General features: G+C 46.9%; 1 protein-coding gene across 4 annotated transcripts in view; it reads left to right on the plus strand.

The window, feature by feature from the left end:
- The window catches only part of LOC110504507 (probable E3 ubiquitin-protein ligase MID2), a 202,585-nt gene extending 177,838 nt beyond the window's left edge, over positions 1 to 24,747 (plus strand). For all 4 annotated transcript variants that reach the window (XM_036970547.1, XM_036970549.1, XM_036970550.1 and 1 more), the window contains 3 exons: positions 8,634 to 8,795; positions 19,537 to 19,744; positions 20,153 to 24,747. In XM_036970547.1, coding sequence (XP_036826442.1) covers positions 8,634 to 8,795; positions 19,537 to 19,744; positions 20,153 to 20,567 — 785 coding nt within the window. In that variant the 3' untranslated portion in view covers positions 20,568 to 24,747. The remainder of the gene's footprint in view (positions 1 to 8,633; positions 8,796 to 19,536; positions 19,745 to 20,152) is intronic.
- The last annotated feature ends 1,403 nt before the right edge of the window (positions 24,748 to 26,150 follow it).

A 26,150-nucleotide genomic window follows, 5' to 3' on the forward strand; every position in this document is an offset into this window, starting at 1 on the left:
TGCACCAGTCTGCCTCAGGACAGACTGTTGATACTGTTATTATCACAATCTATGAATGTTAGTGTGAGGCCTGAGATTAGAGCATTGCACCAAGGCTGTGTTCCAAATGGCACCTTATTCCCTACGGTCTCTGGTCAAAAGTAATCCACTAATATAGGGAATAGGGTGTCATTTGGAATGCAGACAAATGCCACATCTCATCTGAGTGAGTACACAGTCAGTAGGCCTGTTCTCTGTCTCTGCATCTGAGATAGCCTGGCTGCGGAGTTTGATAACTCAGAATAACTATTTAGAATGGCTCATTACAGCTGGAGGGATGTTTAGCTAGCTATTAGAGGCTCCATCTACACAGAGTTTCAGGATTCAGGCCTGGCTACAGCCCCATGGTGATGTGCAGCTATAACCATCCAACTGTTACCAGAGATGGTACACAAAATGAATCCATAACGTCAGCATTTATCGTCATAACAACTAACTACAGTATGTAGTATTGTTTACTGCAGTACACTGTAGGGTAATGTTGTTTACTGTAATACTGTAGGGTAGAGTTGTTTACTGTAATGTAGTGCTGCTTACTGTAATACTGTAGGTTAGTATTGTTTACTGTCATGTAGTGCTGTTTACTGTAATACTGTAGGGTAGTGTTGTTTACTGTAGTACTGTAGGGTAGTGTTTACTGTAGTACTGTAGGGTAGTGTTGTTTACTGTAATACTGTAGGGTAGTGTTGTTTACTGTAATACTGTAGGGTAGTGTTGTTTACTGTAGTACTGTAGGGTAGTGTTTACTGTAGTACTGTAGGGTAGTGTTGTTTACTGTAATACTGCAGGGTAGTGTTGTTTACTGTAATACTGCAGGGTAGTGTTGTTTACTGTAATACTGTAGGGTAGTGTTGTTTACTGTAATACTGTAGGGTAGTGTTTACTGTAATACTGTAGGGTAGTGTTGTTTACTGTAATACTGTAGGTTAGTGTTGTTTACTGTAATACTGTAGGGTAGTGCTGTTTACTGTAATACTGTAGGTAGTGTTGTTTACTGTAATATTGTAGGGTAGTGTTGTTTACTGTAATACTGTAGGGTAGTGTTGTTTACTGTAGTACTGTAGGGTAGTGCTGTTTACTGTAATACTGTAGGGTAGTGTTGTTTACTGTAGGTTAGTGTTGTTTACTGTAATACTGTAGGTTAGTGTTGTTTACTGTAATACTGTAGGGTAGTGTTGTTTACTGTAATACTGTAGGTTAGTGTTGTTTACTGTAATACTGTAGGTTAGTGTTGTTTACTGTAATACTGTAGGGTAGGTGAAGTACTGTAGGATTGATTAGGTGGATTGATTAGTTCCCTGTTTACATAATGGATCTCAAACACACTTACACACACATTTAAACTCACACTAACACACACACTAACACACACACTAACACACACACTTACACACACACTAACACACTCACTAACACACACACTAACACACACACTAACACACACACTAACACACACACTTACACACACACTAACACACACACTAACACACACACTAAAGCACACTAACACACACACTTACACACACACTAACACACACACTAACACACACACTAACACACACACTAACACACACACTAAAGCACACTAACACACACACTTACACACACACACTAACACACACACTAACACACTCACTAACACACACACTAACACACACACTAACACACACACTAAAGCACACTAACACACACACTTACACACACACTAACACACACACGAACACACACACTAAAGCACACTAACACACACACTTGCACACACACTAACACACACACTAACACACACACACTAACACACACACTAACACACACACTAAAGCACACTAACACACACACTAACACACACACTAACACACACACTAAAGCACACTAACACACACACTTACACACACACTAAAGCACACTAACACACACACTTACACACACACTAACACACACACACTAACACACACACCTATTTTATGTTGCAGCATCAAAGCCTGTGTCTAAAGCAGCCCTGCTCTCCTTCCATAATGCTTTGTGTTTTTCTCTGCTTTCATGTGCCCACAGTCGCTTGGAATGGGTCCCAATTAGCACCCTGTTCCCTACATAGTCCACCACTTTTGTCCAGGGCCCATAGGGCCATTTGGGACGCAGCCCGGATGCTCTGTCTCAATTTATCCTTTTTCAATTACTCTCATCCTCTCTCCTCAAGACCATGGACCTTCTCCTCCAATACAATTAGGTTAGAATGGAGGCAAGGAGAAAGGAGACAAGGGCGATGAGGTAAGGAGAGAGGAGGGAAGTAGAGAGGAGGCAAGGAAAGAGGAGAGAGGTTAAGAGGATGAGAGGATGAGAGGAGAAAGGATGAGAGGCTGAGTATCTCTAGGTCTGTATAACAGTAGGTCTGTATAACAGTATGTATCTCTAGGTCTGTATAACAGTCTGTATATCTAGGTCTGTATAACAGTATGTATCTCTAGGTCTGTATAACAGTCTGTATCTCTAGGTCTGTATAACAGTCTGTATCTCTTGGTCTGTATAACAGTCTGTATCTCTAGGTCTGTATAACAGTATGTATCTCTAGGTCTGTATAACAGTCTGTATCTCTCTCTAGGTCTGTATAACAGTATGCATCTCTAGGTCTGTATAACAGTATGTATCTCTAGGTCTGTATAACAGTATGTATCTCTCTCTAGGTCTGTATAACAGTCTGTATCTCTAGGTCTGTATAACAGTCTGTATCTCTAGGTCTGTATAACAGTATGTATCTATAGGTCTGTATAACAGTCTGGATCTCTAGGTCTCTATAACAGTAGGTCTGTATAACAGTCTGTATCTCTAGGTCTGTATAACAGTATGTATCTCTAGGTCTGTATAACAGTCTGTATCTCTAGGTCTCTATAACAGTATGTATCTCTAGGTCTCTATAACAGTATGTATCTCTAGGTCTGTATAACAGTATGTATCTCTAGGTCTCTATAACAGTATGTATCTCTAGGTCTCTATAACAGTATGTATCTCTAGGTCTGTATAACAGTATGTATCTCTAGGTCTGTATATTTCACCTTTATTTAACCAAAATCAAATCAAATCAAATCAAATTGTATTTGTCACATACACATGGTTAGCAGATGTTAATGCGAGTGTAGCGAAATGCTTGTGCTTCTAGTTCCGACAATGCAGTAATAACCAACAAGTAATCTAACTAACAATTCCAAAACTACTGTCTTGTACACAGTGTGAGGGGATAAAGAATATGTACATAAGGATATATGAATGAGTGATGGTACAGAGCAGCATAGGCAGATACAGTAGATTGTATCGAGTACAGTATATACATATGAGATGAGTATGTAAACAAAGTGGCATAGTTAAAGTGGCTAGTGATACATGTATTACATAAGGATACAGTCGATGATATAGAGTACAGTATATACGTATGCCTATGAGATGAATAATGTAGGGTGAGTAACATTATATAAGGTAGCATTGGTTAAAGTGGCTAGTGATATATTTACATCATTTCCCATCAATTCCCATTATTAAAGTGGCTGGAGTTGAGTCAGTGTCAGTGTGTTGGCAGCAGCCACTCAATGTTAGTGGTGGCTGTTTAACAGTCTGATAGCCTTGAGATAGAAGCTGTTTTTCAGTCTCTCGGTCCCAGCTTTGATGCACCTGTACTGACCTCGCCTTCTGGATGATAGCGGGGTGAACAGGCAGTGGCTCGGGTGGTTGATGTCCTTGATGATCTTTATGGCCTTCCTGTGACATCGGGTGGTGTATGTGTCCTGGAGGGCAGGTAGTTTGCCCCCGGTGATGCGTTGTGCAGACCTCACTACCCTCTGGAGAGCCTTACGGTTGAGGGCGGAGCAGTTGCCGTACCAGGCAGTGATACAGCCCACCAGGATGCTCTCGATTGTGCATCTGTAGAAGTTTGTGAGTGCTTTTGGTGACAAGCCGAATTTCTTCAGCCTCCTGAGGTTGAAGAGGCGCTGCTGCGCCTTCTTCACAATGCTGTCTGTGTGAGTGGACCAATTCAGTTTGTCTGTGATGTGTATGCCGAGGAACTTAAAACTTGCTACCCTCTCCACTACTGTTCCATCGATGTGGATAGGGGGGTGTTCCCTCTGCTGTTTCCTGAAGTCCACAATCATCTCCTTAGTTTTGTTGACGTTGAGTGTGAGGTTATTTTCCTGACACCACACTCCGAGGGCCCTCACCTCCTCCCTGTAGGCCGTCTCGTCGTTGTTGGTAATCAAGCCTACCACTGTTGTGTCGTCCGCAAACTTGATGATTGAGTTGGAGGCGTGCGTGGCCACGCAGTCGTGGGTGAACAGGGAGTACAGGAGAGGGCTCAGAACGCACCCTTGTGGGGCCCCAGTGTTGAGGATCAGCGGGGAGGAGATGTTGTTGCCTACCCTCACCACCTGGGGGCGGCCCGTCAGGAAGTCCAGTACCCAGTTGCACAGGGCGGGGTCGAGACCCAGGGTCTCGAGCTTGATGACGAGCTTGGAGGGTACTATGGTGTTGAATGCCGAACTGTAGTCAATGAACAGCATTCTCACATAGGTATTCCTCTTGTCCAGATGGGTTAGGGCAGTGTGCAGTGTGGTTGAGATTGCATCGTCTGTGGACCTATTTGGGCGGTAAGCAAATTGGAGTGGGTCTAGGGTGTCAGGTAGGGTGGAGGTGATATGGTCCTTGACTAGTCTCTCAAAGCACTTCATGATGACGGAAGTGAGTGCTACGGGGCGGTAGTCGTTTAGCTCAGTTACCTTAGCTTTCTTGGGAACAGGAACAATGGTGGCCCTCTTGAAGCATGTGGGAACAGCAGACTGGTATAGGGATTGATTGAATATGTCCGTAAACACACCGGCCAGCTGGTCTGCGCATGCTCTGAGGGCGCGGCTGGGGATGCCGTCTGGGCCTGCAGCCTTGCGAGGGTTAACACGTTTAAATGTCTTACTCACCTCGGCTGCAGTGAAGGAGAGACCGCAAGTTTTCGTTGCAGGCCGTGTCAGTGGCACTGTATTGTCCTCAAAGCGGGCAAAAAAGTTATTTAGTCTGCCTGGGAGCAGGACATCCTGGTCCGTGACTGGGCTGGATTTCTTCCTGTAGTCCGTGATTGACTGTAGACCCTGCCACATGCCTCTTGTGTCTGAGCCGTTGAATTGAGATTCTACTTTGTCTCTGTACTGACGCTTAGCTTGTTTGATAGCCTTGCGGAGGGAATAGCTGCACTGTTTGTATTCGGTAATGTTACCAGACACCTTGCCCTGATTAAAAGCAGTGGTTCGCGCTTTCAGTTTCACACGAATGCTGCCATCAATCCACGGTTTCTGGTTAGGGAATGTTTTAATCGTTGCTATGGGAACGACATCTTCAACGCACGTTCTAATGAACTCGCACACCGAATCAGCGTATTCGTCAATGTTGTTGTCTGACGCAATACGAAACATGTCCCAGTCCACGTGATGGAAGCAGTCTTGGAGTGTGGAGTCAGCTTGGTCGGACCAGCGTTGGACAGACCTCAGCGTGGGAGCCTCTTGTTTTAGTTTCTGTCTGTAGGCAGGGATCAACAAAATGGAGTCATGGTCAGCTTTTCCGAAAGGGGGGCGGGGCAGGGCCTTATATGCGTCACGGAAGTTAGAGTAACAATGATCCAAGGTCTTTCCACCCCTGGTTGCGCAATCGATATGCTGATACAATTTGGGGAGTCTTGTTTTCAGATTAGCCTTGTTAAAATCCCCAGCTACAATGAATGCAGCCTCCGGATAAATGGTTTCCAGTTTGCAAAGAGTCAAATAAAGTTCATTCAGAGCCAACGATGTGTCTGCTTGGGGGGGGATATATACGGCTGTGATTATAATCGAAGAGAATTCTCTCGGTAGATAATGCGGTCTACATTTGATTGTGAGGAATTCTAAATCAGGTGAACAGAAGGATTTGAGTTCCTGTATGTTTAGTTGAGAACGAGTTCTCATTTACAACTGCGACCTGGCCAAGATAAAGTAAAGCAGTTCGACACATACAACATCACAGAGTTACACATGGAATAAACAAACATACAGTCAATAATACAGTATAAAAAAGTTTATATACAGTTTTTGCAAATGAGGTAAGATAAGGGAGGTATGACAATAAATAGGCCATGGTGTCGAAGTAATTACAATATACCAATTAAACACTGGAGTGATTGATGTGCAGAAGATAAATGTGCAAGTAGAGATACTGGGGTGCAAAGGAGCAAGATAAATAAATAAATACAGTATGGGGATGAGGTAGTTGGATGGGCTATTTACAGATGGGCTGTGTACAAGTGCAGTGATCTGTGAGCTGCTCTGACAGCTGGTGCCTAAAGTTAGTGAGGGAGATTTGAGTCTCCAGCTTCAGTGATTTTTGCAGTTCGTTCAAGTGATTGGCAGCATAGAATTGGAAGGAAAGGCGGCCAAAGGAGGAATTGGCTTTGGGGGTGACCAGTGAGATATACTTGCTGGAGCGCGTTCTAAGGGTGGGTGCTGCTATGGTGACCAGTAAGCTGAGATAAGGCGGGGCTTTATATGGTATTATATGGGGCTTTGGAGACAAAACAGATGGCACTGTGATAGACTGCATCCAATTTGTTGAGTAGAGTGTTGGAGGCTATTTTGTAAATAACATCACCGAAGTTGAGGATCAGAGTGTTGGAGGCTATTTTGTAAATGACATCGCCGAAGTCGAGGATCGGTAGGATGGTCAGTTTTATGAGGATATGTTTGGCAGCATGAGTGACTCACCAGCAGCAAGAGCGACATCATTGATGAATACAGAGAAAAGAGTCGGCCTGAGAATTGAACCCTGTGGTACCCCCATAGAGACTGCCAGAGGTCCGGACAACAGGCCCTCCGATTTGACACACTGAACACTATCTGAGAAGTAGTTGGTGAACCAGGCGAGGCAGTCATTTGAGAAACCAAGGCTATCGAGTCTGCCAATAAGAATGTGGTGATTGACAAAGTCGAAAGCCTTGGCCAGGTCGATGAAGACGGCTGCACAGTACTGTCTTTTATCGATGGCGGTTATTATTCAGGACCTTGAGCGTGACTGAGGTGAACCCATGACCAGCTCTGAAACCAGATTGCATAGCGCAGAAGGTACGGTGGGATTCGAAATGGTCGGTAATCTGTTTGTTAACTTGGCTTTCAAAGACCTTAGAAAGGAAGGGTAGGATAGATATAGGTCTGTAACAGTTTGGGTCTAGAGTGTCTCCCCCTTTGAAGAGGGGGATGACCACGACAGCTTTCCAATCTTTGGGAATCTCAGACGATACGAAAGAGAGGTTGAACAGGCTAGTAATAGGGGTTGCAACAATTTCTGCAGATCATTTTTAGAAAGAGAGGGTCCAGATTGTGTAGCCCGGCTGATTTGTAGGGATCCAGATTTTGGAGCTCTTTCAGAACATCAGCTATTTGGATTTGGGTGAAGGAGAAATGGGGGAGGCTTGGGCGAGTTGCTGTGGGGGGTGCAGTGCTGTTGACCGGGGTAGGGGTGGCCAGGTGGAAAGCATGGCCAGCCGTCTCAAAATGCTTATTGAAATTCCCAATTATAGTGGATTTATCGGTGGTGACAGAGTTTCGTAGCCTCAGTACAGTGGGCAGCTGGGAGGAGGTGTTCTTATTCTCCATGGACTTTACAGTGTCCCAGAACTTTTTTTCAGTTAACAGTGTAACAGTATGTATCACTAGGTCTGTATAACAGTCTGTATCTCTAGGTCTGTATAACAGTAGGTCTGTATAACAGTATGTATCTCTAGGTCTGTATAACAGTCTGTATCTCTAGGTCTGTATAACAGTCTGTATGTCTAGGTCTGTATAACAGTCTGTATCTCTAGGTCTCTATAACAGTCTGTATCTCTAGGTCTGTATAACAGTCTGTATCTCTAGGTCTGTATAACAGTATGTATCTCTAGGTCTGTATAACAGTCTGTATCTCTAGGTCTGTATAACAGTCTGTATCTCTAGGTCTCTATAACAGTCTGTATCTCTAGGTCTGTATAACAGTCTGTATCTCTCTCCAGGTCTGTATAACAGTATGTATCTCTAGGTCTGTATAACAGTCTGTATCTCTAGGTCTGTATAACAGTCTGTATCTCTAGGTCTGTATAACAGTCTGTATCTCTCTCCAGGTCTGTATAACAGTATGTATCTCTAGGACTTTATAACAGTCTGTATCTCTCGGTCTGTATAACAGTAGGTCTGTATAACAGTATGTATCTCTAGGGCTGTATAACAGTATGTATCTCTAGGTCTGTATAACAGTAGGTCTGTATAACAGTAGGTCTGTATAACAGTCTGTATCTCTAGGTCTGTATAACAGTAGGTCTGTATAACAGTATGTATCTCTAGGTCTGTATAACAGTCTGTATCTCTAGGTCTGTATAACAGTCTGTATCTCTAGGTCTCTATAACAGTATGTATCTCTAGGTCTGTATAACAGTCTGTATCTCTAGGTCTGTATAACAGTCTGTATCTCTAGGTCTGTATAACAGTAGGTCTGTATAACAGTATGTATCTCTAGGTCTGTATAACAGTATGTATCTCTAGGTCTGTATAACAGTCTGTATCTCTCTCCAGGTCTGTATAACAGTGTGGACAGTTGGATGATTGTCCCCAACATCAAGCAGAACCACTACACGGTGCACGGCCTGCAGAGTGGAACACGTTATGTCTTCTTTGTCAAGGCCATCAACCAGGCAGGCAGCCGCAACAGTGAACCAGCCCGCCTCAAAACCAACAGTAAGTCCCCCAGTCCTCTGGTCCCTTCAGTCTGCCTCAAAACCAGTAGTAAGTCCCCAGTAAGTTGCCCCACCATACCGCCAGGCTCCCGGCCATATTGCCCCACCATACCACCAGGCTCCCGGCCCTGTTGCCCCACCATACCGCCAGGCTCCCGGCCCTGTTGCCCCACCATACCCCCAGGCTCCCGGCCCTGTTGCCCCACCATACCGCCAGGCTCCCGGCCCTGATGCCCCACCATACCCCCAGGCTCCCGGCCCTGTTGCCCCACCATACCGCCAGGCTCCCAGGCTCCCAGCCTCCCGGCCCTGTTGCCCCACCATACCGCCAGGCTCCCGGCCCTGTTGCCCCACCATACCCCCAGGCTCCCGGCCCTGTTGCCCCACCATACCGCCAGGCTCCCGGCCCTGATGCCCCACCATACCCCCAGGCTCCCGGCCCTGTTGCCCCACCATACCGCCAGGCTCCCAGGCTCCCAGCCTCCCGGCCCTGTTGCCCCACCATACCCCCAGGCTCCCGGCCCTGTTGCCCCAAGATACCTTCAGGCTCCCAGGCTACCAGCCTCCCGGCCCTGTTGCCCCACCATACCGCCAGGCTCCCGGCCCTGTTGCCCCACCATACCCCCAGGCTCCCGGCCCTGTTGCCCCACCATACCGCCAGGCTCCCGGCCCTGTTGCCCCACCATACCGTGGGCCCTCCAGACCCTGTCTTCACAGCTGCTTACCTCAGCCTGGGGCTCTCCTCTATGGGTAGACCCACTGGCCCCTGGCATCCAATTAGACCAGTTCTTCCAGACATTAGAGAACAGCCACTGGCTAGATAGATGAGAGAAAAGGCTTTCCCTCTCTCTCCCTCCCTCTTTCCCTCCCTCCCTCTTTCCCTCTCTCTCCTCTCTCTCTCTATCCCTCCCTCCCTCTTTCCCTCTTTCCCTCCCTCTTTCCCTCTCTCTCCTCTCTCTCTCTCCCTCCCTCCCTCCCTCCCCCTCCCTCCCTCTCTCTCTCTCTCTCTCTCTCTCTCTCTCTCTCTCTCTCTCTCTTTCTCTCTTTCCCTCCCTCTCCCTCTCTCCCTCTTTCCCTCCCTCTCCCTTTCTCCCTCTTTCCTTCTCCCTCCCTCCCTCCCTCCTTCTCTCTCTCTGTCTCTCTCTCTCTCTCTCTCTCTCTCTCTCTCTCTCTCTCTCTCTCTCTCTCTCTCTCTCTCTCTCTCCCTCCCTCCCTCCCTCCCTCCCTCCCTCCCTCTTTCTCTCTCTCTCCCTCCCTCCCTCCCTCCCTCCCTCCCTCCCTCCCTCCCTCCCTCTTTCCCTCTCTCTCCCTCCCTCCCTCTTTCCCTCTCTCTCCCTCCCTCTTTCCCTCTCTCTCCCTCCCTCTTTCCCTCCCTCCCTCTTTCCCTATCCCTCCCTCTTTCCCTATCCCTCCCTCTCTCTCTCTCTCTCTCTCTCTCCGTCCTGGTCACACGACAGGTTGGCTAATGCCAAGATCTCTCCCTTCTCAAGTACAACATCACACCTCTACAGCCCTGCCTGTCTGCCTCTCTCTCGCCCAGGGCTTCAATTACTTACAAATGCCCCTGTTACAGCCGGATAGGTGCTGTCAGCATTCACATGGATTATTGCATCAGAGAGGCTATGGAGTCACCCGGGAGGAGGTTTAGAGGTGAAACACAGGGTATCTGTAGCTAGCAGTGAGTTAGCATGTCCTCCCTCTCTCATCCCTCCGTCCCTCTCTCATCCCTCTCTCATCCTTCCGTCCCTCTCTCATCCCTCCGTCCCTCTCTCATCCCTCCGTCCCTCTCTCATCCCTCTAATCCCTGTCGGTGGATCCGTAGGCTGCCAAAGGTTTATCACTGGGCCCAGCAGCTAGGCTAAGCTGTCTCACACACACACACAGACACACACACTGTCTCGCTGTATCTCTCGTTATGGTGCCTGCTGGCTTGCGCCCACAGCATCAGCCAAGCCTTGGCATGCAGTCCTCTGTCTCTCCTCCCCTCCTCTCCCCTCCTCGCCTACTCTCCTCCTCTTCTCTTGTCCCCTCCTGTCCCCTCCTCCGCTCCCCTCCTCCCTTCCCCTCCTCTCTTCTCCTCTCCTCTACTCTCACCTCCCCTCCTCCTCTTCTCCTCTCCCCTCCTCCCCTCCTTTCTTCCCCTCCTCTCCTCTCCTCTACTCTCGCCTCCCCTCCTCTTCTCCTGTCCCCTCCTCCCCTCCCCTCCAATCCTCGCTTCCTCTCCTCTCCTCTACTCTCGCCTCCCCTCCTCTTCTCCTGTATCCTCCTCCCCTCCCCTCCTCCCTTCCCCTCCTCTCTTCTCCTCTCCTCTACTCTCGCCTCCCCTCCTCCCTTCCCCTCCTCTCTTCTCCTCTCCTCTACTCTCGCCTCCCCTCCTCCCTTCCCCTCCTCTCTTCTCCTCTCCTCTACTCTCACCTCCCCTCCTCCTCTTCTCCTGTCCCCTCCTCCCCTCCCCTCCAATCCTCGCTTCCTCTCCTCTCCTCTTCGCCTCCCCTCCTCCTCTTCTCCTGTCCCCTCCTCCCCTCCCCTTCTCTCTTCTCCTCCTCTCCTCTTCGCCTCCCCTCCTCCTCTTCTCCTGTCCCCTCCTCCCCTCCCCTCCTCTCTTCCCCTCATCTCCCCTCCCCTCCTCCTCTTCTCCTGTCCCCTCCTCTCTCCTCTCATAGATATATATATATATAGAGAGAGAGAGATGAATAGATTAGTGTAGCAGCCTGTCCCACTTTAGCTCTCAGATTTAATGCAGATTAAGCCCTGTATACTATACTGGATTGGCACCTGGCATTTCTCTTCATTATCAGAATCAGTTAACTAGCATAATAACCCAACAGATAGATGCTATTCTCTCTCTCACTCTTTCTCTCTCTGTCTCTCTCTCTCTGTCTCTTTCTCTCTGTCTGTTTGTCTCTCTCTCTCTCTCTGTAATTAGTATACACAGAAGAAGCTCTTCACTAGCATGTAAAGGTAGAGAGAAAATGGGTCACAACAATCAAGAAACATTCATGGTGTTTGGTTGGTCCCCCTCCTCAAGCAGACATTGAGAAGCCTTTAAGTACCACAGGATAAGTTTTAGTCAAAGCCTGAGGCCTCAGCAGTAAGATGGGAGGATTTTTTGGGTGGTTGTTGTCATATTTTTCAGACGGCTGGGCAAGAAGCGGCTTAGAGATTTTAGCTTTAGCTTGTCACATTTCAGGGTTGCTGAAACACGTTTCACAAATAACAGTGACATGTAATGTTAGTCCCCAAACTCCTTCCACTAGAAATACCACTGTGAAACAAATTGGAGCACGAGCACTGTACTCTGGATGGGTATACTGTACAGAGGCCGGGCTGTTATCTACACTATTACTAGGTAATCATTTAAGACAACAAGACATAAATATAATCACTTGATGTACTTATAAAGGCTGTGACATTGACAGGCTCGGACATTCATCATCATTCTCAGTAGAAAAAGGGTTCATCAATGAATAACACTGGTGTAGGGAGGATGGAGGAGGAAGATGGATATATAGGGATGAGGAGGAGGAGGAGGAAGATGGATATATAGGGATGAGGAGGAGGAGGAGGAAGATGGATATATAGGGATGAGGAGGATGGAGGAGGAAGATGGATATATAGGGATGAGGAGGATGGAGGAGTAAGATGGATATATAGGGAAGAGGATGGAGGAGGAAGATGGATATATAGGGAAGAGGAGGAGGAGGAGGAAGATGGATATATAAGGAAGAGGATGGAGGAGGAAGATGGATATATAGGGAAGAGGATGGAGGAGGAAGATGGATATATAGGGAAGAGGAGGAGGAGGAGGAAGATGGATATATAGGGAAGAGGAGGAGGAGGAGGAAGATGGATATATAGGGATGAGGAGGATGGAGGAGGAAGATGGATATATAGGGATGAGGAGGATGGAGGAGTAAGATGGATATATAGGGAAGAGGATGGAGGAGGAAGATGGATATATAGGGAAGAGGAGGAGGAGGAGGAAGATGGATATATAAGGAAGAGGATGGAGGAGGAAGATGGATATATAGGGAAGAGGATGGAGGAGGAAGATGGATATATAGGGAAGAGGAGGAGGAGGAGGAAGATGGATATATAGGGAAGAGGAGGAGGAGGAGGAAGATGGATATATAGGGATGAGGAGGAGGAGGAGGAAGATGGATATATAGGGATGAGGAGGATGGAGGAGTAAGATGGATATATAGGGAAGAGGATGGAGGAGGAAGATGGATATATAGGGATGAGGAGGATGGAGGAGTAAGATGGATATATAAGGAAGAGGATGGAGGAGGAAGATGGATATATAGGGAAGAGGAGGAGGAGGAAGATGGATATATAAGGAAGAGGATGGAGGAGGAAGATGGATATATAGGGAAGAGGAGGAGGAGGAGGAAGATGGATATATAGGGATGAGGAGGAGGAGGAGGAAGATGGATATATAGGGAAGGGGAGGAGGAGGAGGAAGATGGATATATAGGGATGAGGAGGAGGAGGAGGAAGATGGATATATAGGGAAGAGGAGGAGGAGGAGGAAGATGGATATATAGGGATGAGGAGGAGGAGGAGGAAGATGGATATATAGGGAAGAGGATGGAGGAGGAAGATGGATATATAGGGAAGAGGAGGAGGAGGAGGAAGATGGATATATAGGGATGAGGAGGAGGAGGAGGAAGATGGATATATAGGGATGAGGAGGATGGAGGAGTAAGATGGATATATAGGGAAGAGGATGGAGGAGGAAGATGGATATATAGGGATGAGGAGGATGGAGGAGTAAGATGGATATATAAGGAAGAGGATGGAGGAGGAAGATGGATATATAGGGAAGAGGAGGAGGAGGAAGATGGATATATAGGGAAGAGGAGGAGGAGGAAGATGGATATATAGGGATGAGGAGGAGGAGGAGGAAGATTGATATATAGGGAAGAGGAGGAGGAGGAGGAAGTTGGATATACAGGGAGGAAGAGGGATATATAGGGAAGAGGAGGAGGAAGATGGATATATAGGGAAGAGGAGGAGGAAGATGGGTATATAGGGAAGAGGAGGAGGAGGAAGATGGATATATAGGGATGAGGAGGAAGAGGGATATATAGGGAGGAGGAGGAGGAGGAGGGATGTATAGCGAGGAGGAGGGATATATAGTGAGGAGGAGGAGGGATATATAAGGAGGAGGAGGAGGGATATATAGGGAGGAGGAGGAGGAGGAGGGATGTATAGCGAGGAGGAGGGATATATAGTGAGGAGGAGGAGGGATATATAAGGAGGAGGAGGAGGGATATATAGGGAGGAGGAGGAGGGATATATAGGGAGGAGAAGGAGGAAATATGTATAGGGAGGAGGAGGAGTAGGAGGGATATATAGGGAGGAGGAGGCGGAGGGATATATAGGGAGGAGGAGGAGGAAATATATATAGGGAGGAGGAGGAGGGATATATAGGGAGGAGGAGGAGGGATATATAGGGAGGAGGAGGAGGGATATTTAGGGAGGAGGAGGAGGAGGGATATATAGGGAGGAGAAGGAGGAGGGATATATAGGGAAGAGGAGAAGGGATATTTAGGGAGGAGGAGGGATATATAGGGAGGAGGAGGGATATATAGGGAGGATGAAGGAGGAGGAGGGATATATAGGGAGGAGGAGTAGGAAATATATATAGGGAGGAGGAGGAGGGATATATAGGGAAGAGGAGGAGGGATATTTAGGGAGGAGGAGGAGGGATATATAGGGAAGAGGAGGAGGGATATTTAGGGAGGAGGAGGAGGAGGGATATATAGGGAAGAGGAGGAGGGATATATAGGGAGGAGGAGGAGGGCTATATGGGGAGGAGGAGGAGGAGGAGGGACATATAGGGAAGAGGAGGAGGGATATATAGGGAGGAGGAGGAGGGACATATAGGGAGGAAGAGGGGGAAGAGGGATATATAGGGAGGAGGAGGAGGGATTTTTCGGAAGGAGGAGGGATATGTAGGGAGGAGGAAGAGGGATATATAGGGAGGAGGAGGGATATATAGGGAAGAAGAGAAGGAGGGATATATAGGGATGAGGAGGAGGAGGAGGGATATATAGGGAAGAGGAGGAGGGATATATAGGGAGGAGGAGGAGGGACATATAGGGAGGAAGAGGGGGAAGAGGGATATATAGGGAGGAGGAGGACGAAGAGAGATATATAGGGAGGAGGAGGAGGGCTATATCGGGAGGAGGAGGAGGAGGGACATATAGGGAAGAGGAGGAGGGATATATAGGGAGGAGGAGGAGGGACATATAGGGAGGAAGAGGGGGAAGAGGGATATATAGGGAGGAGGAGGACGAAGAGAGATATATAGGGAGGAGGAGGAGGGATTTTTCGGAAGGAGGAGGGATATGTAGGGAGGAGGAAGAGGGATATATAGGGAGGAGGAGGGATATATAGGGAAGAAGAGAAGGAGGGATATATAGGGATGAGGAGGAGGAGGAGGGATATATAGGGAGGAGCAGGAGGGATATATAGGGAGGAGGAGGAGGAGGGGGAGACATAGGGAGGATGAAGGAGGAGGAGGGATCTATAGGGATGAGGAGGAGGGGGAGACATGGGGAGGAGGAGGAGGGATATATAGGGAGGCGGAGGAGGGGGAGACATAGGGAGGAGCAGGAGGGATATATAGGGAGGAGGAGGAGGAGATATAGGGAGGAAGAGGAGGGATATATAGGGAGGAGGAGGAGGAGGGATATATAGGGAGGAAGAGGAGGGATATATAGGGAGGAGGAGGAGGAATATATAGAGAGGAGGAGGAGGGGGAGACATAGGGAGGAGGAGGGATATATAGGGAGGAGGAGGAGGAGGGGAGACATAGGGAGGAGGAGGAGGGATATATAGGGAGGAGGAGGAGGAGATAGGGAGGAGGAGGAGGGATATATAGGGAGGAAGAGGAGGGATATATAGGGAGGAGGAGAAGGAGGAGGGATATATAGAGAGGAGGAGGAGGGGGAGACATAGGGAGGAGGAGGGATATATAGGGGGGAGGAGGAGGGGAGACATAGGGAGGAGGAGGAGGGATATATAGGGAGGAGGAGGAGGAGATTGGGAGGAGGAGGAGGGATATATAGGGAGGAAGAGGAGGGATATATAGGGAGGATGAGGAGGAGGGATATATAGGGAGGAGGGGGAGACATAGGGAGGAGGAGGAGGGATATATAGGGAGGAGGAAGAGGGATATTTTGGGAGGAGGAGGGATATATAGGGAGGAGGAGGATGAGGAGGAGGGGATATATAGGGAGGAGGAGGATGAGGAGGAGGGATATATAGGGAGGAGGGGGAGACATAGGGAGGAGGAGGAGGGATATATAGGGAGGAGGAGGAAGAGGGATATTTCGGGAGGAGGAGGGATATATAGGGAGGAGGAGGGATATATAGGGAGGGGGAGGGATATATAGGGAGGAGGAGGGATATATAGGGAGGAGGAGGAAGAGGGATATATAGGGAGGAGGAGGAGGAGGAGGGGGAGACATAGGGAGGAGGGGGAGGAGGCATATTTAGGGAGGAGGAGGAGGGATATATAGGGAGGAGGGGGGATATATAGGGAGGAGGAGGAGGCATATTTAGGGAGGAGGAGGAGGGATATATATGGAGGAGGAGGGATATATAGGGAGGAGGAGGAGGGATATTTAGGGAGGAGGAGGAGGGATATATAGGGAGGAGGAGGAGGAGGGACATATAGGGAGGATGAGGAGGGATATATAGGGAGGAGGAGGAGGGGTATATAGGGAGGATGAGGAGGGATATGTAGGGAGGAGGAGGATGTTGGTGGGGGTTGAGGGATGGGTTGCAGAGGGCTTGCCCTGGTCTGGTAGGCCTTGTTCTCTGGGGCAGTGTCCTTGTGCTTTCTGCTTGTCTCTCTGACCCTCAGCCTGCAACCATGGCACATCATCTCACTGCCCTCCATATCTCCTCCTTCTCCTCCATGCCATCTGTCCACCTCTCTGTCTGCGGTCCTGAGGGTAGAGCTGTCATCTAGTCCAGGTCTCTCTCTCTCTCTCTCTCTCTCTCTCTCTCTCTCTCTCTCTCTCTCTCTCTCTCTCCTGTTGCAGGGAGCGTGATAGTGTCAGCCAGACTCCCTCTCCTTGCCTCTGACAGGTTTACTCCAGCGCATAAATCCCAAACACTGCACTCATAAAGTGTGTGTGTTTGTGCTTTTGAAATGCGTTTTTTCAATCATTTCCCTTCCTCTGATAGCTACAGTGCTTTAGATACACAACCAGAACGGGTACACAGAAACACATTGCTCCGGCTTTCATTTCCATCTCCTCAGTGCCTCAACAATATACAGACACTAACAGACCGGTGAGCATCCGTGAATTACACGTCTGTCATTTATAAAATATTGTACGAAAGATGAAATGTCTAATCCTAGTTGTGAAAAAATCCCATGTCTGTTCCATCAAATCATTGTATTATTTATCCCGCGGAGGGAAGCCCTTCAACTATGGACTGACACCTCTGTCCTCTCTGACACCTCTGTCCTCTCTGACATCTCTGTCGTCTCTGACATCTCTCTCTGTGTCCCAAATGACACCTCTGTCCTCTCTGACATCTCTGTCCTCTCTGACATCTCTCTCTGTGTCCCAAATGACACCTCTGTCCTCTCTGACACCTCTGTCCTCTCTGACACCTCTGTCCTCTCTGACACCTCTGTCCTCTCTGACATCTCTCTGTGTCCCAAATGACACCTCTGTCCTCTCTGACATCTCTCTGTGTCCCAAATGACACCTCTGTCCTCTCTGACATCTCTCTCTCTGTCCCAAATGACACCTCTGTCCTCTCTGACATCTCTCTCTCTGTGTCCCAAATGACACCTCTGTCCTCTCTGACATCTCTGTCCTCTCTGACATCTCTCTCTGTGTCCCAAATGACACCTCTGTCCTCTCTGACATCTCTGTCCTCTCTGACACCTCTGTCCTCTCTGACACCTCTGTGTCCTCTCTGACACCTCTGTCCTCTCTGACACCTCTGTCCTCTCTGACACCTCTGTCCTCTCTGACACCTCTGTCCTCTATGACATCTCTCTCTCTGTGTCCCGAATGACACCTCTGTCTTCTCTGACACCTCTGTCCTCTCTGACACCTCTGTCCTCTCTGACATCTCTGTCCTCTCTGACATCTCTCTCTGTGTCCCAAATGACACCCTATTCTATATATTATATAGTGCATTGGCATTTTGTGTTGCACACCTTGTGTCCGTGGAAACAGGATGGAACCCTATAATGAGGTAGTGATGAACATTAAGTTACACCTTTGGCTTTTGTCTGTCACAGCCCTTTGATTGACAGCTCTGTAAGTGTTGGAACACACTGGTAGTGAGAGGGATGGCGTGCGTGTGTTTGTGATGACTGTTTCTGGTTTGTTGTTTTCCACGTCGGTGTGCGTCAGTGCGTAACACGCCTGTGTGTGCGTTTTTTGTACCTCACGTGCAACAGCTTCTGTCCTCCTCTCCTCTCCTATCCTCTCCTCTCCTCTCCTCTCCTCCCCCCTCTCCTCTCCTCTCCTCTCCTCCCCTCTCCTCTCCTCTCCTCTCCACTCCGCTCCACTCCTCTCCTCTCCTCTCCTCCCCTCTCTTCCCCTCTCCTCTCCTCTCCTCTCCTCTCCTCTCTACTCCGCTCCACTCCTCTCCCCCCCGCCTCTCCTCCCCTCTCCTCTCCTCCCCTCTCCTCCCCTCTCCTCTCCTCTCCTCTCCTCCCCCTCCTCTCCTCTCCTCCCCTCTCCTCTCCTCTCCTCTCCTCTGATCTCCTCTCCTCTTCTCTCCTCTCTACTCCGCTCCACTCCTCTCCTCCCCCCTCCTCCCCTCTCCTCCCCTCTCCTCTCCTCTCCTCTCCTCTCCTCCCCTCTCCTCCCCTCTCCTCCCCTCTCCTCTCCTCTCCACTCCCCTCACTCCTCTCCTCTCCTCTCCTCCCCCCTCCTCTCCTCCCCTCTCCTCTCCTCCCCTCTCCTCTCCTCTCCTCCCCCCTCCTCTCCTCTCCTCTCCTCCCCCCTCCTCTCCTCTCCTCTCCTCCCCTCTCCTCTCCTCTCCTCCCCTCTCCTCAGCCAGCCAGACTGGTCTCAGGAGCAGTCCCCAGGAAACCTGTGACAGAGCCCGTGTGTGTGTTTGAAAATGGCTGCGTACGCCGAGATAAGCAGATCAAAGCATGCTATTCATGTAATTGGCTTTCAGAAGCACACAGCCAAACCGTCTCATATCCGTGTGCAGTAACACTCAGTCGGAAGGGAGATTATTGGGGCCGGCAGGGAGGAGAGCGAGAGGAGGGGGGGGAGCGGATGGAGGGAGCTTCATTGTTGCTCATTAAAAGCCGTGGAAGACGAGGAGGAGAAGCAGGGATGGAGGAAAAGGAGATTGGAGGTGTCCAGAGTTAAATGTCAGGTCGTTCAGGACCAAGGACAACCTCCAAGTATCCTACACATAGGCAGAGAAAGATGCTCCTTTTGTCAATTCATACACATACTACCCCATTTCATCCCCAATTCTCTCTTTCTTTCCGTTTTCCCACTTTCTCAAATGAAAATGTTCCATGGGCATGTTGTTATAAGATGTTAATATGATGTTCCCTGTCATAAAACCCACAGTATTATTCACAATATCCTATTTCTGATGTTCATCTGAGACACTTGTCCCGCCTGTCTTTCTTCTGCTGCTGATGTCGAATGCTACTGTCTGCTAGACCTAGAGAACCTCTGTGAAGCTAAACGTCCCCCCTGTCTTCTCCTCCACCTCTCTCCCAGGTCAGCCTTTTAAGCTTGACCCGAAGACGGCCCACAAGAAGCTGCGTCTGTCCAACGACTGCCTGACCATGGAGAAAGATGAGAGCTCCCTGAAGAAGAGCCACACTCCAGAACGCTTCAGCAGCACGGGGTCATACGGAGCCGCGGGATCCGTCTTCATCGACAGCGGCTGTCACTACTGGGAGGTGTTGCTGGGCGCCTCCACCTGGTGAGTTGGGATATTGATAATACTGTATGTACACGGTTCGTTGCCACACGGCTTCATGCAGAAACACTTCATTTTCATCCCATCGATCCCACATAGTGGTGGAATAAGCTTTATCGATAAAAAAATATGTAAACTGAATAAAATATAGAAACGCAGCATATATTTTACTGAGTTACAGTTCATATAAGGAAATCAGTCCATGTAAATATATTCATAAGGCCCTAATCTATAGATTTCACATGTCTGGGAATATGACTGTTGGTCACAGATACTAAAAAACAAAAATGGGCCTCACAATGGGCCTCACGATCTCATCATGGTGCCTCTGTGCATTCAAATTGACATTGATAAAATGCGATTGTTTTTTGTTGTTGTCCGTAGCTGACGCTCTGTAATCCCCTCTGACAGGTACGCTGTGGGCGTGGCTTACAAGTCAGCCCCTAAGAACGAGTGGAGTGGAAAGAACTCATCCTCCTGGGTGTTGTCCCGCTGTAACAACAACTTCATGGTGCGTCACAATGGCAAGGAGATGCTGGTGGAGGCCAGCCACCAGCTCAGACGTCTGGGAGTCCTTCTGGACTACGACAACAACTCCCTGTCCTTCTACGACGCCATGAACTCCCAACACCTGCACACCTTCGAGGTCAGCTTCCTGCTCCCCGTGGCGCCCACCTTCATGATCTGGAACAAGTCGGTGATGATCCTGTCGGGGCTTCCTGTGCCGGACTTTGTGGACTGCCCTGAGGAACACCAGGAGGGGATGATGACCCTGTGTCGTCAGCAGGATTCACCCTACGTGTCGGGTATGAAGGGCTGTCACTGAGTCCGGGACTGGGGTGACTCCCAGTCCCGGAGACCGACAAGGGCTTGGACTGGACTCTGAACTGGGCTGGGCTAGACTCACTTACTTCCTGGGTTTGTGGGCCAATGGGGTTGAATCTTTCTTCTCCTCCTCTTCCTCCTTTTACCCAGCTTTCCTCTTTTCTCTTCATGGATGGTCTGTTACATTACCTACTACTTGTCTCAGTGTGAGGATGTGTGTTGTTGTTTATGATATTTACAAATCAACACAGAAGCTTGACTTGCATTATGTGACTACTAGTCTTGTATTATAAGAAACTTTATTGATCATGATTGATTTGAGGAAAACATGTTAATTATTTATGAATAATAAGTTGGTTTGCTTTTATTTTCTTCTCAATCTCAATGTATTCATGGGACACTTTTTGGATGGGTCTTTATTTCCTCTGTGTTTAAAAAAAGACAGAACATGTATTTGGACATGGTTGTTCTTGCTCTAGATAGCATAGTGGATTTATCTTCTATAGAAATGGGTTAAGATTATGACGTTTATGCGATTTTTAACACAGTGAAAGTAACAAAACTGACGAATTACGATAAAAATTACGAAAGTTGAATATTCAGGGAGGGAAGAGAGGGTTATAACATTCGATTTGCTATCGGTTTTGATGTCATAGCATGATGTGTATTTCCTCTGTGATTAATTCACACTTCATGTTTTGTTTACTTCTGTTTTGCTGTGATAAAAGCATGCTGCGTTATAGGATCCCACTTCGCTGCCCTTCACTGGTTCACTTCCAGGTTACCATGAGGTATTTATTGACTCCTGGCCTATAGAATTCCTCACTGGTTCACTTCCAGGTTACCATGAGGTATTTCTTGACTCCTGACCTATAGAATTCCTCACTGGTTCACTTCCAGGTTACCATGAGGTAATTCTTGACCCCTGACCTATAGAATTCCTCACTGGTTCACTTCCAGGTTACCATGAGGTAATTATTGACTCCTGACCTATAGAATTCCTCACTGGTTCACTTCCAGGTTACCATGAGGTAATTATTGACTCCTGACCTATAGAATTCCTCACTGGTTCACTTCCAGGTTACCATGAGGTAATTATTGACTCCTGACTTATATAATTCCTCACTGGTTCACTTCCAGGTTACCATGAGGTAATTCTTGACTCCTGACCAATAGAATTCCTCACAGTCACCGCGGAGCTCCACCCCCTCCCCTCACATCCAATCCTTGGTCGAGGTTTTACCTATTCCAAAAGGGGTGTGTTGTTATTATCCGCTGTCCCAAGACAATGTAAATCTGTAATTTGTCTACCAGTTACCATCCCGATATCCTATCTCTCATAGAAACCATCAGATTTCTATTCAAGAAAAATCACAAAACATTTCACCGGATATGGTTAAGATTCCACAGAGAAGACCTTGTAGGTCTATGACATCATCATCATTAAAAAAAAAGCATTACATCATCAAATACTTATTATTTATTTGGGCTTTTTTGTTGTTGTTGTTTATGGCTTTGGTGGTGTGGACTATGATTTTTAATGATTTTCCTCTGATTTAATATTCAGGGATTGAATACGTAGTGGGTCTGATCAAGACAATCAATAGTATATTTATTATGCAGAGAAAACATAAGTAGTGTGTAGCTGAAAAAACCACTGAACTAGCATGATGTAATACTTTAGATACTAAACTGTTAACTTACTGAAAACCAACGGATGCTTTATTTTTGTCATGGAATTAAACGCAGTAGTGAAGACATTGGGAACAGACGGAGTCGTACCTCCGACGACGCCACCGTCCCGATGCCGGTGGTTCAATCTCTCACCACATAGCAAGGTATTTAGGATGTGTCCCAAATGGCACCCTATTCCCTATATAGTGCACTACTTTTGAATGTTTAAAAAAAATGATGCACTATGTAGGGAATAGGGTGTCATTTAAGACAGATTTAGTTTTCCATGCTAAATGTCATATTTCCTGGGTTTTTTTTTAAGTTCCTGTTTTTAATTTGAAAGCACAAACTTTAACCATCAGGCAGATTTGTCTTTGGCACCGTGAAAGTGGGAGATAGAGAGACAGACATATGAATGGATCTGTGACTACCTGGTCCGTCCTCAAGCTTCTTCAAAGAAACAATAGCTACTTTAAAGCTGGAGTGAGTCTTGAGTTCCATGATGGACCCAGCAGAACACAGTGGGTTCAATAATAAGATGAGAATGGTGAGTTCCATTATGGACCTAACAGAACACAGTGGGTTCAATAATAAGATGAGAATGGTGAGTTCCATTATGGACCTAACAGAACACAGTGGGGTCAATAATAAGATGAGAATGGTGAGTTCCATTATGGACCTAACAGAACACAGTGGGTTCAATAATAAGATGAGAATGGTGAGTTCCATTATGGACCTAACAGAACACAGTGGGTTCAATAATAAGATGAGAATGGTGAGTTCCCTTATGGACCTAACAGAACACAGTGGGTTCAATAATAAGATGAGAATGGTGAGTTCCATTATGGACCTAACAGAACACAGTGAGTTCAATAATAAGATGAGAAGGGTGAGTTCCATTATGGACCTAACAGAACACAGTGGGTTCAATAATAAGATGATAATGGTGAGTTCCATTATGGACCTAACAGAACACAGTGGGTTCAATAATAAGATGAGAATGGTGAGTTCCATTATGGACCTAACAGAATACAGTGGGGTCAATAATAAGATGAGAATGGTGAGTTCCATTATGGACCTAACAGAACACACCAGTTCAAGCCGATGAGAATGGTGAGTTCCATTATGGACCTAACAGAACACCAGTTCAAGCCGATGAGAATGGTTCCATTGAAAGAGATAGCTGAATACTGGACTCAAGAGGTCAGAGGTTTTTTAAATAACACTGCTTTGATTATAACAGGTGGTAACACTTCACTGTAGACCCCCGTACGTTTACATTCATAAAGCCTTTATAACAGCTACATAAGACAACATCAGTTAAATGCTGTTATTAAGGGTTATATCAGTGCTGACTGAAGGGGAGGTGTTTGTGTTTGTGTTTTCAATTTTCTTTTTTTAGTCTAGCAGCAGATTTGTGAATGTTAGCCCTTACAACAACAAAAAAAAGATTGCAGTTTTAAAACTGCAGTAAAAGTGTAGTAACTACAGTCGACTGTGGTGTTTTGGAAGTGGTGATTGCAGAATAACTGCAGTGTTCTGCACTCTAACTGCAGTTACACTGCAAAATTACTACAGTAAAAAAAAAAAGTTTTTTAATTTTGGACGCAGTATTTTGCAACGTACTGCAGATATACTGAATTCTAACTACGGTTATACTACAGTGTACTGCAGATATACTGCATTCTAACTACGGTTATACTACAGATATACTGCATTCTAACTACGGTTGTACTACAGATATACTACATTCTAACTACGGTTATACTACAGTGTACTGCAGATATACTGCATTCTAACTATGGTTATACTACAGTGTACTAAATATATACTGCATTCTAACTATGGTTATACTACAGTGTACTGCAGATATACTGCATTCTAAATACGGTTATACTACAGTGTACTGCAGTTATACTGCATTCTAACTATGGTTATACTACAGTGTACTGCAGTTATACTACATTCTAACTACGGTTATACTACAGTGTACTGCAGTTATACTACATTCTAACTACGGTTATACTACAGTGTACTGCAGATATACTACATTCTAACTACGTTATACTACAGTGTACTACAGTTATACTAGTGTACTGCAGTTATACTACAGTTATACTACAGTGTACTACAGTTATACTACAGTTATACTGCACTGACTGCAATCTTGTTTTGTAAGGGTCCTTTCTTGAATTATCAGAAAGATGATCAATTTGAAGAAAACATCAGAGGTGAAAACTGTGGCTGCTGATTTCTGGGCTGAACTGACAAGATACATTTATTTTGTACAAGAAGTGCATTTGACTGGGTCACCTACCTACCGTATGCATGCCTTGGTTCACACAGTCTGTGTATCTCATGATGGTTTTTATAGAAACAGATTCATCACAAAATGTCCATTTGAAATAGACAAATTTATTGAGACATCTGTGTTCATGCATCTCATTCAGGTAGTGTTGCTGTGCTTTGTGCTACTACTACCGGATCAATAAACATACCGAGAATAATTGACTCTCTTTTGTAGTTCAGTCACCTTCCAGACATGATGGAATTAGATCATCATTTTGCATTTCCTTTGTGTTTCTGAAAGGAATTATTTTTTTTACAACTCTAGAAATAGACTATTTACTTCTCTCCTCTGATATTTGGATCAAAACAACAGCTGTATGCTCAGTAAAACAACACCAACATAACACTTTTGTTTAGTAGTAAGAAAATTATTTAACATTTTATAATCTACAAAAATATATTAACTCATGTTATTTATGTGAACTTAGGAGTTAGAATTTAGAAAGTGTTATTATTTTATTATCCTCACTCTCTTTCTCATTTTCTCACAGATAGGTCTGTTGTGTCGCTGTCTCATGGAGATATTAGTGGATGACATCTGCCGAGACACTGAACCTTGCAACATCCATGATGGACAGAAATATATGTCATGCCATCATTCAGCAAGGATCTCATGGGTTTGTAGGGAGGGGTTGTCTAAGCCTGCATTTTCAGGCCTTGAGGGCGTGTGGGCGTGGGGATGAGAGAGGCCTGCTGGGCTGGCAGGTCATACAGGGCCCAGGGTTAGTTGGAGGGGCATCGCCCTGTACCCCTCATCTGCTGTCCCTGGCACTGGGAATTAGTGTGCACTTCAGGTCTGTCTTTCTGCCCTGAATGAAATTGTTTTTATTCTAGGCCTGGAATGGCTCACAGGTCTGCTCCATGCCAAGTCAGATGACAGCAGAACACCCTTGTGTAACAATGGCTCTTATCATTGTCAACATGCAATGCATTTGGGGAAAATCCTCCCAGAAAAAAATTAAAAATGTATATTCCTCTCATTAGTGGCTTTTTAATTGCTTTGCCTCTTGCAGATGTATGATGCTGGCAACCAGAAACTCAACTTCCCCAAGACAGAAGGAAAACCAACCAAATTACGAGACACTAACAAAATGTTCACTGCATGTGTGCATCCGCCTCTATCCACATGAAATGTTGATCTAATTACATATCAGAGGCAGCGTCAGATAACACTACCCTTCATTAACCATTCATGACTCATGTTGGCTGCAGGGTAGCCTAGTGGTTAGAGGCAGGGTAGCCTAGTGGTTAGAGGCAGGGTAGCCTAGTGGTTAGAGGCAGGGTAGCCTAGTGGTTAGAGGCAGGGTAGCCTAGTGGTTAGAGGCAGGGTAGCCTAGTGGTTAGAGGCAGGGTAGCCTAGTGGTTAGAGGCAGGGTAGCCTAGTGGTTAGAGGCAGGGTAGCCTAGTGGTTAGAGGCAGGGTAGCCTAGTGGTTAGAGGCAGGGTAGCCTACTGGTTAGAGGCAGGGTAGCCTAGTGGTTAGAGGCAGGGTAGCCTAGTGGTTAGAGGCAGGGTAGCCTAGTGGTTAGAGGCAGGGTAGCCTAGTGGTTAGAGGCAGGGTA

Source organism: Oncorhynchus mykiss, chromosome 31 (assembly GCF_013265735.2).
Source record: "Oncorhynchus mykiss isolate Arlee chromosome 31, USDA_OmykA_1.1, whole genome shotgun sequence".
In the NCBI taxonomy this organism is placed as follows: domain Eukaryota; kingdom Metazoa; phylum Chordata; class Actinopteri; order Salmoniformes; family Salmonidae; genus Oncorhynchus; species Oncorhynchus mykiss.